At 36.6% G+C, this 18,125-nt stretch overlaps 1 protein-coding gene across 1 annotated transcript; it reads left to right on the top strand.

The window, feature by feature from the left end:
• Positions 1-375: 375 nt before the first annotated feature.
• On the top strand, positions 376-18,125 carry fap (fibroblast activation protein, alpha). The gene is made up of 27 exons (XM_028436861.1): positions 376-448; positions 2,731-2,856; positions 2,954-3,032; positions 4,364-4,453; positions 4,537-4,631; positions 4,724-4,798; positions 4,910-4,962; positions 6,055-6,127; positions 7,595-7,718; positions 7,807-7,961; positions 9,501-9,598; positions 9,721-9,850; positions 10,006-10,044; positions 10,117-10,215; positions 10,291-10,361; positions 10,447-10,500; positions 12,141-12,265; positions 12,374-12,418; positions 12,516-12,614; positions 14,536-14,605; positions 14,694-14,888; positions 14,992-15,046; positions 15,137-15,236; positions 17,207-17,265; positions 17,367-17,439; positions 17,601-17,674; positions 17,861-18,125. The coding sequence occupies exons 2-27, from the start codon at positions 2,854-2,856 to the stop codon at positions 17,960-17,962; spliced, it is 2,235 nt and encodes a 744-aa protein (XP_028292662.1). The 5' UTR covers positions 376-448; positions 2,731-2,853; the 3' UTR covers positions 17,963-18,125.

Here is an 18,125-nt window from a genome sequence, read left to right as displayed (position 1 = left end):
GATTTCCATAAAAACCCTAACCCTTATGAGTCACCACTCAGGAGACAGCTCGTTGCTATTTTAGGAGTGTTTAAACATCTGTTTGGGCATATGTAGATATGTTTTGTGATCAGATGTTGCAATGATAACTGTGATAATGAAAGCCAGGATTTAGACTTTAGTTTGTGTACATTTCTACCATCAATTCAAAAGGAGACGACATATCCCCTAGAAACCCTGAAAGTTTAACTGCATGGATGCTTGAATAAATGAGTGAAATCTGAAATGAGCCACTTTATTTACTGACAGGGTGTGGACATGCAGTGTCTAAAATTTTGGAAGCAGTTATTGGAATGGTTTGAGTCAAACATGTTGTAAAACCAGGTGGACCAGTAGAGCAGAATGGCTTGTTTGACGCCATGATCCGATAACTCTTTTGTTTTGTGTCTTAATCCTGTGAAAAGCAAAGGTGAGTTTTAAACACATCCATGTGAGTAATTCCAAGTTATCGATCGACAATTTCTAATAGAATTAAGTTGTTATGCATACGTTGACTTGGCAACAATGTATGAGTGTGTATTTACACTCCATGTTGGATGATTACATAGCTAAAACTTTCAATGCAAAATCATTACAACTAACTCCATCAAGGTTATTGACTGAAAGTATTACCAATAGTTAGGGATGTAACAATTCACTCAACTCCCGATACGATTCGATTCACGATACTGGGTTCACGTTACAATTCTCTCACGATCTATTTTACAAAATGGGACTGTAGACAAATTTTTTTTTTGGGAAAAAAACTAGAAAATACGGTACTATTTTCCTTTTATTTTTCATTGTCAAAATAATTCCTTGATAAACTATTCAAAACAATGCAATTTAACTAAAAATAAATCTTGAATTAAATAAATAAAGGAATAATACAAATGAAAATGAAGCCGATTAATTTAAATTCTGGTTCTATAATAAACAATGCAAAACTGCATAATAGTTATTTTTCTTTTTAAAAGTGCAACTGAAAATGTATTTTGTGCCTTAACAATTGGACTTTAAAAAAAAAAAAAAAAAAAACCGTGATTGCAATGATTTACGTCAGATTTGTTTGGACCAGCAGAGGGCGCTGGGAACACAGTGGTCGGTTGGCATGCAGCTAATCTAGCAGTGAAGAAGAGAAGCTATGCTAGCAGACAGAGCTAAAAGAAAAACGTGACTTTTACAGATATTCAAGTAATATTACAGATATTCTTTCAGTGCTAAAGGGGTAAGGAATCATTTATGAACATGTTTAAGAGTAGAAGGCGGCCAGAAAGGAACTATTAGCAGACTCTGCCCGACGCCTACACTTATGGATAGCGCCCTCTGCTGGTTAAAAAAGTACTGTGATTCAATTTTCAGAAAATCGATATCAACCGTGATACCTATGAATCGATTTTTAACTGCCTTACGATTAATCGTTACATCCCTACCAATAGTATTTTTCTGCACAGTCAGAGGCTGCAATTGTGTCCTGTTCATTCTAATGCACAGATGCAGTTCCTGAATACAATGACATTCTTTTAATGAGAGAAACTTTGCTAATTTAGTGCAAAAAAAAAAAAAAGACCAGATCAGGGGAGCCTGTTGATACCTAGAAACAGTAACAATTATTAAAGTTGCACTTTAGGTGCAACCCTAGATGCATAGATGTCTGTAATGGAGATAAAGATGGACGAACGCTTGGTGGCATATACCCTACATTTAAAGGTCTATATCTATCCACGAGGGGATTGAAGACTACAATATTAACAGGTGGTCATTTTGTGATTAAGTTATGAAAACCACAATATCAACCACTGTTTCACTTGTTTGTAAGCTGAGTGAAAAATCACACAAAAGGCACTATTTTGACCTGCCTCTGTTTGGTGTGTCTTTATTACTTAATTTAAAAAAAAAAAAAAAAGTATTTTCAATGTAAAAACAAATAATAAAAAATATCTTTGATCAAAAAACACCTTTTCAATCAAAAGAAAAAGGTATTCCAATATATATATATATATATATATATATATATATATATATATATATATATATATATATATATATATATATATACATACATACATAATAAAAAAAAAAATACTTCTCACCCAAATGAAGTGCATTTAAACACTTTTTTTTTGTTTTTTTTGTTTTTTTTGGGGGGGGGATTAACAAATGTGCTACCCATTATATTGCCCAAATAAAAAAGACGACTTGAATCAAAATGATAACTCACTTCAATTAAAAACTATTTTCTATAAATAAAAAAGTTGTTAAAGGCATTTTTTTTCTTTTTTTTTTTTGGGGGGGGGGTCAAATATTTGCATTTGAACTTTTTTTTTCTTTGTCTGAAACATGTTTGTTTTTTTTTTTTTGTTTTTGTTTTTCTTTTTGTTTTTTTTTAATTGAAAAATTCTCATTTAAACCACTTTTTTTTATTATTATTATTAAAGCAACTTGTTTTCGACACAAATGTCCCTCCATATTAAACTAAATACGGCACAACATCGAGAATAGGAGTGAGCAGTGCTCCTCAGAGGGAGGATAGTTCTGTCTCAGGAATGCTGCGGGAAGTGACAAAGCCTGGAAGACTGACTCTCTCTCTCTCTCTCTCTCTCTCTCTCTCTCTCTCTCTCTCTCTCTCTCTCTCTCTCTCTCTCTCTCTCTCTCTCTCTCTCTCTCTCTCTCTCTCTCTCTCTCTCTCTCTCTCTCTCTCTCTCATCGTAGCGCATTTAAATCACTATAAGTGACTTCAACCTGGCTTGGACGACGTTGTTTTGTCATTTTTATTTTGAAAGGATTATTGGTGAATGAAAACTTTAAAGACACGTCAGCATCTTCCTCTACGTCATGGTCAGTGCTCGGTTTGTTTGAACACATCTCGTAATCGTGTAGAAAGTTCTCCGTGTGGAGTGAGTTTGCTGTGATATTCTGTGCCACCTTTTTCCAGGGCTGCAGGGAGGTGATGTGGGTGGTGGGGGCTGCTGTCGTCATCACGTTAATAACCATCCCAGCAGTCTATTACAGCAGTAAGTCACACCTGTAACGCTTTCTGTCAATAAGACGTGTCAAAGATATGGCCCGCAGACCAATTTGGGTCCGTGAGTGTGTCCAATTTGGCCCAAAATTGTGCTGATGTATGATCCTGACTTGATTGAAATTATACTCAAGTACAAGTAAGTCATACATAAAATACTCAAGTACAATTAAGTTTATTGTGGTTGGTTTGCCTATTTGGATGACAAGTGGCCGTGACAAATTAAAGAAAGGACAAAAATTGGATAAAAGGGTAAAAAAGAACTTGCAAAAATGGGACAAAAAATAGGAAAAAAGCGGTATGTATTGGCTATAAAAAATAAAAAAAAGTGTATACTCAAGGTCCAAAGATTTTAGAATCTGAAGATCTTTTTTGTATTTAGCCATTACCTAAATACCCCCTTTTTTTTAATAATATTAGTTTCATTAACTCTGTATTTTCACCAGTGTTTATTTATTTGTTTGTTTCTTTGTTGGCAGGATTATAGGGAAAAATGGCCTCCTAAACAGATTTAAACATTTTAACCAAAGATTTTGTGAATTTCCCTTTGGGGGTTTCAATGAAGGTCTATTCTACTCTATTTTATTCTACGCCCTGGACGATACCATTAAATTTGGGTCAATGCTGATTCTGGATCAGTTTCAAAAATGTAAAAATATTTAGCTCTCGTTATTGGCAAATTAAAAAGATAAATAATATCTCAGTTTTTAAGTGACAGATTGAATTTGATCTGGATTGTGCATTTCATTGCGTTTTTTGGAAAATAGAGGTGCCCATATTTTGGAATCTACTGTATCAATATTATTGGGGATATATTCCTTACAAGCCTTTAAAGTGTGAATTATCATAATATCGTGATCAAGATCACTGATTCAGATACTGAATCAAAGAGGATATTTGCATAATATCATTTTTTTCACCTTAATGTCTTGTTTATTGGGCTTCATTGTAGTTAGTGCTTAGTGCTCCTGCCTCACAGCAAGAAAGCAAAGTTTCTCTTCTAAATTGCCTTTGTGTGTGAATGGTTGTATGTGGCCCTGCAAAAGACTGGTGTCCTATACACTACAGGGCGTGGCCGCCTAACGCCCACTAGGCCCCAGCAGACCCCTGCCACACAGAGTGCAGGAAGAAGTGGGTAGAAAATGGACGGATGGTTGGTCTTGTTTATTTCCATTTAACTTTGATGACATTTTTTTTTCTCTATTCTTAGCCTTAACCAAGGCTATGAAAACAGGCCTGACTCAAAAGTTCTGCACATGTGGCACATTTGTATCCAAGTCATCATGACAGAGACCTCTACAAATCCAGTGTATCTGATTTCAGAATCAGGCGGCACCAAGAGACCGTTCAGCCTTGATGATTACTTCAATGACACCATCAGATGGAAGGGCTACTATTTATTTTGGATATCAGGTGTGTTATCGTCACGGCTGAAGAAGTCACTCTTCAGGGCACCGTAGCCTCTAATTATTTGAGTTTCTGCTTGACCTTCGCAGATAAGGAGTACATACACAAAACGACACAGGGAGATATGTTTCTACGTAATGTTGAAACACTGGAGGAGTCACTGTTTCTGAGCAGTTCAGATTTTGTAAGACACATAAGAAGCCCTTCACATTCATTCGTTAAGAATATTAATAGTCTACTTAAATTACTTTTTGTCATTTTTTTCTATTTCTACAGACTGATGTAGATGCCACAGGCTGGTTGCTGTCAGGTGATGATAAGTATGTTGCCTTTGAAAGCAACTACACAAAGGTAAGGACTCCATTACCTTCAACAGTGTCTTAATGTGTGTAAGAGTTCATCGCAAACCAACATTGTACAAATAAATGTTAGTTTTTACTCGTAAATGTTGGTTTGGTACAGAATTGGCGCCATTCGTACACGAGTGCATATTCTATCTTTGACAGGGAAAACCGGTGAGTGCAACAACAATCTTCCCATTGGCCCTCATTTATCAACCTTGCGTGAAAACGGGTGTAAATCTGAACGCACATTGTGTCGTACAACAGGACCAACGTGGAAATTATGAAACTTTCGTTATTGACCAATCCTTTACAAAATAAGAGTGTCTATTTGTACGATTGCCGTACGGACAACCAACGGTGCTATTGGTACGTTTACCGAAGTACACGTATGTAGCGTCTTAGGTTAGGTTATAACCCTATATCGCAACAATTTTTTTACTGTTAGGGTTAGGTTTAGTCTTAGTCACATGACCTAAACTGGCCAATGAGGGGCGAGGCGTACGGATAGAATGTCGGTATATTGATACGGCAACCGTACGGCTAGCCACTGCCTACAAATAATCGGTTGTTGATAAATGCGGCCGCTGAATTTGCTTTTCGTTAACATGTTAAGCCTTTAAATATTCCTGGTTTGGAGGACCCGCCCACTGAGGTCAAACAAACATTTGAAAGGAAATAAACGTTCCCAGATGAAAATCAGTATTCTCACAGCTGAGGTGAAGAAAAACAAAGAAGTGTGAATTTAAGGAGATTATTTTAAAGGTGAACATCTTTCCGTGTTGGAACGGACTCTGGCTGAGGTTTGAGTTAAGTTCTCAACAATGGAAAATGATCCACAGCCCGTAATGCTTTACATTTAGGCTGGCGAGTGTTTATTGAAGGAAAACCAAAAAAACTGCAGCTATCTGAACTTTTTCAAATTCATTTTATTTTGTTTTAATAGTCTGTTTTTATCTGTTCTGAAAGTGTGTCTGCTTATGCTGAAATGACAGCTGAGGCTTGTTTAATACTTTATTTTCAGATGTCAGTCAGATTAGGCTGTGCTGACCTGACGTGAGATCTGATCGTAGCTTACGATCACGTCAGAATTGATAAATACCGGAGCTTGCGTGAATATAGTCGAACGCACATCATACGCTCAGATCTAATCTTAATAAAGGTTGATAAATGAGGGCCACTGTGTTTATTATTTCTAATGTATCGCAAACCTCGGTATTCATAGATATGTCGGCTCTGATAAGCAATCCCTGTGTTTTAATCTAGAACCTTCATTGCAAACGTGAATCTCCCTCCTGCTGTGCAGTTCTTTGCCTGGGCACCAACAGGAAACAGTTATGTAAGCATCAAACCATTTATCACCATTATTACATTTGTAATGTATTTACCTACTGTGGGAGGCAATAGTTGTCTGATTGCAGGTCCACCACAAAATACAGTATTTGCAGTTTATTTTATAAAATAATTGATCGGCTGAAATTAGTAACCTACAGTAAATCATCTCAGGTTTGGGAAAAATACTTTAGGTTCAGAGGTGTGAAGAGAACCGATATATCCTACTCAAGTACTGTTACTTTATTGAAATTGTACTCAAGTACAAGTAAGTCATGCATAAAATACTCAACAAGTAAAAAGTAGCTCAATTAAATAGTACTCAAAGTAAAAGTTACTAGTTACTTTCGTTTATTGTCGGTAATAAATCTTGCCACGGTTCCCTTCCATACAGTAAACATCTCATGTATAAACTTAAAAAGGAGGAGACCAGAATTACCACAATTGGAACTTTATTTTCCATAAAGGCATCTGTATAAAATAAAATTAAGCAATTCTCAGGCTCTAAGTATATATACATTTATTAACTCTAAAACTGTGAAAATAACCTCCATTTAATGCTGTTTATATTTAATCTGATTGGTCGGCTATGATGTGCAGGGTCCCCATGGTCATGAAATTCCTGGAAAAGTTATGGAATTTGAAAAAAAGGAATTTCCAGTCTTGAAAAGTCATTTAATATTTGAACTGTTTTGGAAATACTGTATAGTGTAGCCTATTTTATTTTAATGTTTAAAGTATATTAAACCCCAAAGATATGAAATGTTACCTCAAAGTGAAAGTGCTGCATACCGGCAGTATAACTGTGCAGGAATCACGAGATCTCACAAAAATCATACAAATTCACTTTGCGGCTCATTTATGAAACTGTGCGTAGGTCAGATCACTTCAGCCTGCGTACGCAAAATAAGATCTTCGTGCTTCAGAAAATTTGGTAAAATATTTTGGAAAACTTTTGAAAAGTCATTGTGGAAAAGTGTGCATTGGATGTGATGCATTGCCTTTAATCTGATTGGTCTGCTATGATGTGATGCATTTTTTGTTGTTTCACAATGTCCGTTGTAGAAATGTAACAAATGACTTTAATTCTTTTAAAACATCCTTCAGCACAAGTAAAATGACTGACTTAGAAAGATACTAAAAAAAAAAAAAAAGTACCCATAAAAGCAACTGCATTACAGTAACATGAGTAATCTGTTACTTTCACCTTTGCTTAGGTTTAACAGCCAATGTGATCAGAGCGCAGAGTATACAATGTAGAAATCTTAAGATAAAAGCGAGGTCTGGAAACAGAGCCATGCTAGCGAGTGATACTCTGCAGACTTTTGGCAAAACAAAGCAGTCAGGGTGTGTCCCTGAACATGAGCCTAGAAAAGCTATAAACTGTAACAAAAATCTGCCTCGACTGTGTATATTTACTTGTGAATTATTTGATGGTGTTCAAACGTGTGTGTACATTTGGTTCTTGTTTCAGGCTTACGTGTCCGACTACAACATCTTTCTGAAACCCAACGCCACAGCTGCTGAAGCAATTCAAGTGACTCACAATGGAAAAAAGAACGAGATACTGAATGGCATCCCTGACTGGGTGTATGAGGGTAAATACCGTAAACCTTTTATGTATACATCCATCTACGTAAATACATGGAAACTCCTTTGACCACTTTTACTCTCTTGCAATCACAGAGGAAGTATTTGCTGCAAATGGAGCACTCTGGTGGTCCTCAACTGGAAAGTATTTGGCCTATGCAGAATTTAATGACACAGAAGTTCAGAAAGTGGAGTTTTCCTGGTTTGGAGCTGAGCAATATCCCCAAACAGTGGCTTTACCGTACCCCAAGGTAAGATCATATGACTTATAATTATTCACTGCAAGGACAAAAACTGCAAGTGTTACAGAAAGCCTCTGAAGTTCAAAATTTAGAAAATTCACAACAAATCAACCACATGTGCAACAGATGAGCAGCTTTCACCAAAATGGAGCCGCAATACTGAGGAAATGTTTAAACCTATTACAAATTATGAAGTCTATTATTCCTTTTTTAAATTATAAACTGTTAAACTTATTAAACTTACTGTATCTCCTCCCACAATTTTTTCCAAATAGACACCATATTTGCTACAGCTCATCTTCAGACTGTCCTACACCAACAATTCACACAGATTTTTGATTTATCAAATGTTAAGCCTACACTGCATCAAAATGTTTGACTGGAAACAGTAATGTCCACATATACTTGCCAATTCTTCCTAAATATATTATCAATGTTAATTTTTTTAAAAAATGACAGAATTTGGGAGTCATTGTAGAGCAGTAGTTCCCAAAATTTTCACAGTCCCAACACCTTCAGACATTTAACCTGAAGCCATGTACCCCCTCCTCCTGCACACTTAAAAAAACATAATAATGTAATGTCATATACAATGTACATAACCCTACAGTGAATCTTACCAATCCTGTGGAGGAATCTCTATAAAAGCAAGGAATCTCTGTCTGTCTGTCTGTCTGTCTGTGTGTTCCTGAAATCTCTCTGCTTATCAGGCTCAGATTGACCTGAGACTTTCAACATGGCTGCTGCTTGGTTCAAGTGTGTGCAACGTCAGATTTGTTTGGACGCTGCACCCCCACCTCCTGAGTTGACAGACTAGCTTGATGATGTCATCAGTCCTAGCTCTACAGTGACATTAGTCCTAGCTCTACGTTGATGATGTCATCAGTCAGAACATTAGAACATTGGTCCAACCTAGCCAATCACTGCGAGTTTCATAAATGCTTTACAAATTCCTTGTGCATCTAAACTGACTGTTGTGGATTAATGACACTAAACGAGTCTGGACCGAGTCTGTTCCGGTCTGAGGAGATCCAGATCCGCGAGGACAACAAACTGGAATCGGAATAGATGAGGTTCAACTCCCTACAGTGTTCTTGCTAAAAGCCAAAATATATGAAAACACAAAAGTTACTCTACACATTTCACAACAAACCTAAATGTCCCTGACGTCCCACCTTCAAACACAACTTCATTACACAGCTACTTAACTTTGGAAAATATCAGATTTTTATCTCAAAACCTGAAATTTTTTTTTTACAGCAATTTACATATTGCTGTAATGCAAACAATTGGAGTCAATGTCACTCCACTGTAGATCCAATAAATCATTGTTAAAAACAAATGACCAACATCTCCATGCTGTGTAGATGCAATATGCGTTTTTGCAGATTTTAGTCTCGATAACAGAATTTTTGACAGCCTTTTGAAATCTGCCTTTAAACACTAACAGCTGCTGTCTTGCTTTGCCTAAAATTGCCTGGCCCTTAACATTACTGCGCAGCAGCTATAATTATGTTGATATTTGTGTTACTTTTCTCTTTCATACAGGCAGGGACCGCCCTTACCAAAGTTAAGCTGTTTATAGTCGATGCCACAAACCCATCCCTACGCTCTCAAGTGTTTGCCCCAACTTCAGTCGCCTCTAGGTTTGTATATACATTATTATCTAAGTTTTAAGGATCATACCAAACTGTTGAGTTTAGTCACTCCTTCCTGTGTCCGCCTTGTGTGAAAGCCCTGTCACTCTCCATTGCCTTTACCCATGCAGTGATCACATTTTGTGCTCGGTGACCTGGGTTACAGATGAACGTGTCGCTGTGCAGTGGCTCAGTAGAAAACAGAATTATGCGCTTACACAGATCTATGACTATGACGGAAGAGGCTGGATAGAAAAGCAGGTATAGCTGTCACTGTTCATCACCTCCTGTCCACAGATCTGTACGACTTGAATTCAATGACATCCCTACACCGGCCTTTGTTGTCGTGTAGGGGTTTCGTGTTCACATGGTTGCATTAATTAATTCAATGCATCTGGAACCTCTTCTTTCTGTAGAAATTTGAGCAAACGAGTAAGACTGGATGGATCGGCCACGTACGTCACTTTTATTAATATATTTTTATTGTTTTACTCAGATTTGTTTTAAAACATATCCTCTCTCTTCAGTATATGCCGATGCCTCTTTTCTTCACTGAGGATAATCTCAGTTTCTACAAAATAATGAGCGACGCAAAGGGCTACAAACACATTCATTACATTAAAGATGTAAGTATTTTATTCCAGTTTCTTGCTTTATGAATTTGTGTTTTAATCGACTCACTAAAGGGTTTTTATTTCCAGGGCAAAGCGACACCCATTACTTCAGGGAAGTGGGAAGTAATCAGCATCAAGAAATTAACAAAAGATGCCATGTGAGTGAAAAAAGGCTTTTATTTTGAAATGATAACAAAATCAGGTGTCTCGATATTTAATCGCATTTGCTGAAAATGTCAACAGCTTTTTTGTGAGTAATGAACACAAAGGAATACCCATCGAGAGGAATCTCTACAAGTGAGTCAGATGTTCAGATCAGGGATGGGGTCAATTACAATTATGTTCTCAATTATCTACGTTCAATTACAATTAAATTATGATTACGGTTACCTGCATTTTTTTTTTCCTAAATTAGAATGAATATTTTTCCCCTCAAAGTCAATTACACTTATAGGGATGTAACGATTCACTCAACTCCCGATACGATTCACGATACTGGGTTCACGATACAACTTTCTCACGATTCATTTTACAAAATGGGAATGTTGACAAATGACTGAAAAATATTCCCTTATTTTTTTGGGGAAAATACTATACTATCTTCCTTTTATTTTTCATTGTCAAAAGAATCCCTTGATAAACTATTCAAAATGAGGCAATGTAACTAAAAATAAATCTTGAATGAAATAAATAAAGGAATAATACGAATGAAGAAGAAACCTATTAATTTAAATTCTGGTTCTATAGTAAACAATTCAAAACTGCATAATAGTTCTTTTTTTTTAAAAAAAAGTGCAATTCAAAATGTATTTTGTGCCTTAACAATTGGACTTTAAAAAAAAAAAAACAAAAAAAAAAACAGTCATTTTACTGTATTTACGTCAGATATTTGTTTAGACCAGCAGAGGGCGCTGGTAACCCAGTGGTCGGTTAGCATGCAGTTATTCCACCAGTGAAGAAGAGATGCTATGCTAGAAGACAGAGTTAATAAAAAAACCTGACTTTTACAGATATTCACGTAATATTACAGATATTCTTTCGGTGCTAAAGGAGTAAAGAATCATTTATGAACATGTTTAACAGTAAATGGCGGCCAGAAAGAAAATATTAGCAGATTCCGCCTGTCACGTCCGCTTCTGGAAGGATTAATTTGTAGCGCCCTCTGCTGTTTAAAAAAAGTACTGCGATTCAATTTTCAGAGCATCGATGTGAACCGTGGTACCTATGAATCGATTTTTAACTGCCTTACGATTAATCGTTACATCCCTATACACTTACGTTCTCAGTTACTAAATTTAAATTACAATTTTACTAAATTTTATTAATATAGCGTTGTGATGATTGTATGCGGTTTTGTATGTGTGTACAATGTCGTTTTTAGTGCATTCATTATAATATCTTATGTAAACATCCAACTAGGGACAAGAGTTTGAATTTAGCAATAGTTATAAACTCATCTTTGTACAAAACATCAGTTACAGTGACACTATTGTTACTTTGCAAAATTGTATCGTCCCTATTGAAAAAATATATGTATATACTACATCCTAATTAACGACCCACTAACCCTTACCACCTGTATGGGTGTAAAGATTCACTGACTGGTAATGGGAAAATATGATCTGAAACATATTTTGATATTTGATAACTACGTGTGTGTAAGCCATGAAACTGTTTTGCATTTAATCAAATTTTTAGAGAATTTGTATATCTACAATTACAAAGTCAGCTATCGTAACTGAATTACAATTCAAATACGATTAGAACGTCAACAGATTTCTTTAATTGCATTTACGAATATAATTCAGCCATAATTGTAATTAATCATTAACTACTCGATTACAGTTATAATTGACCCCAACCCTGGTGCAGATAGTACAGATCTATTCTTAAAAAAAATGATGACATTAATAAATCTTTTTTTTTTTTTAAATCAGGGTCTTGATTGGAAACACAACTTCCCCCACAGAGTGTCTAACCTGTGAGCGGTACAGGGACAGGTGTCTGTACAACTCGGCTTACTTCAGCGTGAACGCCTCTTACTACCGCATGGAATGCTACGGTAAGTTTAGTCTCACTCACGCTCTTCAGGAGGTGTGAAAAGGTCCGTGAGTCAGAGTTAAGACACAGAGACATTGTCTGATTCTGTTTGTTTGTTTACACACATCAGGACCTGGGTTACCACTTTACACAGTGATGGACAACAAGGGCTCAGGTGCATTGAAACAAATGTCAATTTTCCTTACAATAGATGTTAAGTGATCCTCTTCAGTTCAAAAACTGAATATTCTTTCTTTTTCTCTGTTTTCCAGAGGTTGCTGTTCTAGAAGACAACAAGGACCTGGAAGTCATTCTGTCTGAATTCCAAATGCCAACAATTCAACACGGCACCTTGAAAGTTGCTGGATACAGTGAGAAAACAATGAAATCTTATTTTTCTGCACTCACTAATGATGATAGATGACACAGATCCATCCATCCATCTATACCAATGTTCCTCAAATGTGGGTATGTGTACCCCTAGGGGTACGCGATGGCACTACTCTGTATTTGAGAGAGAGAGAGAAAGAAGAAAATTAAGAAATGAAAGCATCTGATGTTTCTGATTTATATTTCTTTGTTTTCATCACCGTGATGTTTCTAGAAAAGCCCTTTGAAAAAAATTTATCATTCTTACTCCCCGCCACAAAGTGTGGAAGGGGGGTATACTGTAGGATTGAGCTCCGTCTGTCCATCCGAGTTAAAGGGTATCAATCCTTTGATGGAGTTCGAAAATGAGAAGCGTGCAATTATTTGAGTTATTGCCCTTGTTCCGTTTTTTGGACTCTGTTCAAAGTATCTTCAAAGGGCACAGCTTTTCTGAGAAACCGTTTAAGATAGGATAACCAAATTTGGCGTGTGGCTTCAGGATATCAATACCTTAATAGAGTTCGAAAATGAGAAGTATGCAAATATTTTATACGAAGTTATTGCCCTTGTGCCAATTTTTTTTTTTCCTTTTTAACTCTGTTCGAGGTATCTTCAAAGGGGACAGCTTTTTTTTTTACAAACTGTTTAACAGTAATTTTATATGTGATAATATTTTATTATGTATACATCCAAGTTCTTAGATTTAGGACATTTAGGAAAAGGTTGTGAGTTATAATGACAATCAATCTGGCGGGGGATGTTGATGACTATGTATTCTTATTATTATTATTCTTCTTATTATTATTATTAATAATAATAATAATAATAATAATAAAAATATGGAGTTTTGTTTATTTTTAGTTAAAAAATGATAACCATACTAAATATTACCAGCAACTCACAAAACAACAACAAAAACACAAAATAAGAGGAAAATATACTCAATAATAATAACGAAATACATAAAATGACACCATAAACACAAAATGATGATAGAAATGATCTTGATTGGAACATGAACTGAAAGTATAAATCAGTCTTGGTCCCACACTGGGTGGGAGATGACTGTAAATGATATAAACTATAGAAATAAATCTATTCAGGAGGCACTAAATACTGCTTCTTTTCACTTAATTACAAAATGAGATTCTTTAAAATGTGTTTAATCACTCATTCATTCCATCATTATGATCTATAGTCATTTCTTCACAGAATTCTGAGTAAAATGTTGTAGTCGGACAAACGGGGGCACTTGGATTCAGAAATAAGAGAAAGGGGGTCCTTGAACCAAAAAGGTTTGAGAACCACTGATCTATATAATAAACCCAATAATCAGAAATATTTTTGGTTTTATTGAGTTAACTATTTTTGTAGCTAAGTTGACTAAAGTTACTTCTACTCTTTAAACTGGTAAAAGTTTGTACATTTACTTTGTAAAACAGAAGATTCGTCATTTGCCTATAAACCACCGATTCCTGTCCTTTCACACTAAATTGCCACTAACTCAAAATTAGCCACTGATAGGAATAATGTTGTCACTCTAAGTCTATTATCCAACAGGTTTCGTGTGGAACGCAAAATTTTTCCATTTCCATTGCAGTTCATCGAGTTAGAGACACATTAAAAGGCAAAATGCGGAAATTGCCAAAGTTTGGGTGACTAAATTCCATATTTGGAATTTCAAAAAAACGTGACACTTAACTCTATCCAGAGGGGGTTCACACTGCCTTACGCCCAATGTCTGCTGGGATTGGCTCTAGCATCCCTGTGATCCTGTACAAAAAACAGCATAGACAAGATAAGATGAAGACACCTGCACTTAGTTGTGTGTGTGTGTGTATGTATACAGTATATACAGTATGTATGTGTACTTGTTTCTCTGATACACTAATAAATGCAGCTCTTCTCTTTTTTTCCCATCAGATTTCTGGTATGAAATGATGTTGCCTCCAAATTTTAAAAAGAACAAAAAATACCCTCTACTTATTGATGTGTAAGTAAACAACCAATGGACACACTCGGGTGATGCTTGGTGAGCGTTTGTGTGATATATGTGCGCGTGTGCGTTGTGTTCTGTGCAGTTATGGTGGCCCCTGTAGTCAGAGTGTGGAGTTTCGCTTCAAGCTGAACTGGGGCACCTACCTTGCCAGTTCACTTGGGATCATCGTAGCCAGCTTTGATGGAAGGGGAAGCGGTTACCAAGGTGACGAAATATTGCACTCAATATACAGACGCCTTGGGACGTTTGAAGTGGAGGATCAGATAGCAGCTGTAAGGTGAAGTTTGCCAACATTTAGGATTGCATCTGTGACATCATGTGACCACCTCGGTTTTAGCTTAAAATGTGACTTTTCTTGACTTTTTTTCTTTGTGTTACAGGAAATTTATTGACATGGGATTTATTGACAAAGACAGGATAGCTATTTGGGGTTGGGTACGTTATTATTGGTCCTTACTTCTGATTTTCCTTCATCTCAAATCCACTAATGGGTTTTCCTACATTTACTAAACTTTTCTCTTTCAGTCCTATGGAGGTTATGTGGCTTCAATGGCTTTGGGTGCTGGATCTGGATTGTTCAAGTGTGGGATTGCAGGAGCACCAGTATCCAAGTGGGAGTATTATGGTAAGAGTTATTTTATCAATATTACGGTAACACTTCACTTGAATTTTAATACATAAGGCTGACATTACACTGTTATAACATGACCCTTGTCATTAGCATGACTAAGGTGTCATGAAGGCTGTCATTAAGTGTTTGTTACCCTAACCCAACCTTTCTGAAACTGCGAGCTACATCAAAAGTACCAAGTAATCCAAAAAGCTACCACTTTAAATTAAATTAGAGGGTAAGATAATGAGGGACCACCAAGAAATGTTTAAGTTAAACAGGCAACACTTTATTTTTTTTAATTGTTTCAATATGTTTCATAAAGGATCGTCATGTTCCTATTTTAATAGCCACTAACAATGTTTTAACTAGTCGTAAAACATGTAACAACTTTAATATTTTATAAAAATCCAAACACCAAATTCACAACATCTTTAACATTTTATTTGCAACAACTGAACACATTGTTTTAGTAAAAACAAAACATTTAAATATGGTTATTTTAATACAAATACAGGTCCAGCAGTATTTAACTCCACAAGTAAATCAGATTTTAGATGGAGCTCCTGAGAGCACCTCACAGGGTCCATGAGGGCTACCAGGTGCCCACGGACCCCATTTTGGTGACCCCTGCCCTAACACAAAAAAATGCCAACATAGCTCCAAAGGTGTCATAATTTTGTGAACGACCCTTCATGACACCTGTTACGGCCACAAAAAGGTAGACCGTAACTGAACAAACAAACAACGGGATAGTCCAAACAAGCCTTCTATTTATTGGTAGAGCACTTTTAAATGAAACTTCAGGTGAGGTAGGGACCCATAGGTTGAGTCAAATCAATGTAATTAACAAAACAAAACCCTATCAACCTCTCTAATCTCAGCAGAAACAAAAAGAACTTAAAAAGGCTGACTAACTCATCTACTAGCGGGTGGCACCAACCTCTTACCTAATGTGTATAGACACAAAGTTGGGTACCCAACATGCCTGGATGCCAGACCTCCTTACAACGAACACCAGAAGACGTTTCCTAAACCAGCTCATGCAGTGTCAGGAGAGCAAGCGTCTGGCAGTAAGTTATAAAGACTGGCTCCAGAGATGATTGGTGCAGCCACAGCAGAGGAGACCAATCAGCAGCCCAGCAGCTCCTGATCAGGTGGCTTTGATCCCTCGTTAGTCACTGCGAGACAGAAAGAGAAAACAGAAGAAACCTTCAGGTGTGTCAGGCCCAGCCTGCACGAAACACTCCCTCCCATGAGATTCTAACTATTGTTGGAATCAAACTATAGCTAGTACATTCTGAGAGCCCTTGTTGTGTATGATTTTTAAGTTGAACCCCTGGACCATCCAAGGCCAACGCATCAAACGCTGGTTGTGGTTGTACATCATTGAGAGGAAGACAATCGGATTATGGTCAGTGTAGACCTTGATGGGGGCAACACTGGATGCTAAGGACACTTCAAAGCTCCTGAGAGCACCTCACAGGGTCCATGCGGACTACCAGGTGCCCACGGGCCCCATGTTGGTGACTCCTGCCCTAACCCCACTACATCCCTCCATCTAACCCAAAAAATGCCAACATAGCTTCAAAGGTGTCATAATTTAGGGAACAACATTTAATGACAACATTTATTTATTTGTTTTTTTTTTTTAAAAAAACCCTAAAAAAAAAAAATAATGACATTTATGACACCTTATTCATGCTAATGACAGCCTTATGTATAAAACTTCAAGTAAAGTGTTACCAATATTACTTTAATGAGCTTTGCTGTCCTACATTTTATTTTATGTTTTTATCATTATTTTTTGCAGGTCAAGAAGTAATATTAGATAATGCAACAGGCCCAAATTATGCATCTAACAAATGTTTTTATTGTAGTAAGAGGGCTTTGCTGGGTTATTTTTTTTTTAGGCTGTAAAACCACACTTCTATCTGCTCACACTAAATAACACCAGGTTTTGTATTTTCCTTTTTTTGTTGCAGATGCAGTGTACACTGAGCGTTACATGGGGAAACCCTCAGATAATTCTGAGTTTTACCAAGTAAATATTGTATTTTAAATACGATTTCCTAAACCAATAGAACAACATTTGACAGGTTATACTGCATTGCTTTCTGTGAATGACTTCCATGTATCATTTAGAACTCGTCTGTCACATCCCGCGCTGAGAACTTCAAATCAGTTGACTATCTGCTGGTTCACGGCACAGCCGACGGTAGGTTTACACACCTTGTTTAACGCTCGTTTTTACTTTAAAAAAAAAAAGATTTCCAGTTCTCCTAAGGCAAGGCAAGGTCAGCCGTGAACATCTGCACCATGTTTGCCTTGTTGAAAATGTGAGCCCTGATGTTCAGTCACGCACTGTCTTTCCTGTAGACAATGTCCACTTCCAGCAGGCTGCACAGATCTCCAAAGCTCTGGTGGATAAGCAAGTTGACTTTGAGGCGATGGTAAATATTGGTTCAGGGAAGTGGTACTAATACTGGACAGAATGGTGTTGATTTAATGAAGACGTCAATTGCACATGCTTAATTGCACTGAAAAGGAAAGAGGAAAAAAAACCCAGATAAAATGTGTGCATTAACAATCAGTTTGATTCCATCACTGCTGATGTGTCGTTTTGATGTTGATTTCAGTGGTACACCGACAACAGCCATACCTTCAGAGGATCATCCTTTCATCATATATACATCCACATGAGTCACTTCCTGAAGAAATGCCTCATCAATCCTAAATGACTGCGAAAGATCTTACAACCTTTTTTTCATTTTGAAGTGTAATGTAAATGTTTTTTTTTTTGTTTTTTACAATTGTTTCCCATTCATGTTGAGTTTCTAATGCAAATGCATAACATTTTTGTGATTTTACACTTTAGTTAATAAAAGTTTGTGAAAATAAAAA

The sequence above is a fragment of the Gouania willdenowi genome, chromosome 21 (genome assembly GCF_900634775.1).
Source record: "Gouania willdenowi chromosome 21, fGouWil2.1, whole genome shotgun sequence".
Classification (NCBI taxonomy): domain Eukaryota; kingdom Metazoa; phylum Chordata; class Actinopteri; order Blenniiformes; family Gobiesocidae; genus Gouania; species Gouania willdenowi.
This window is presented reverse-complemented; position numbering and strand designations above follow the sequence as displayed.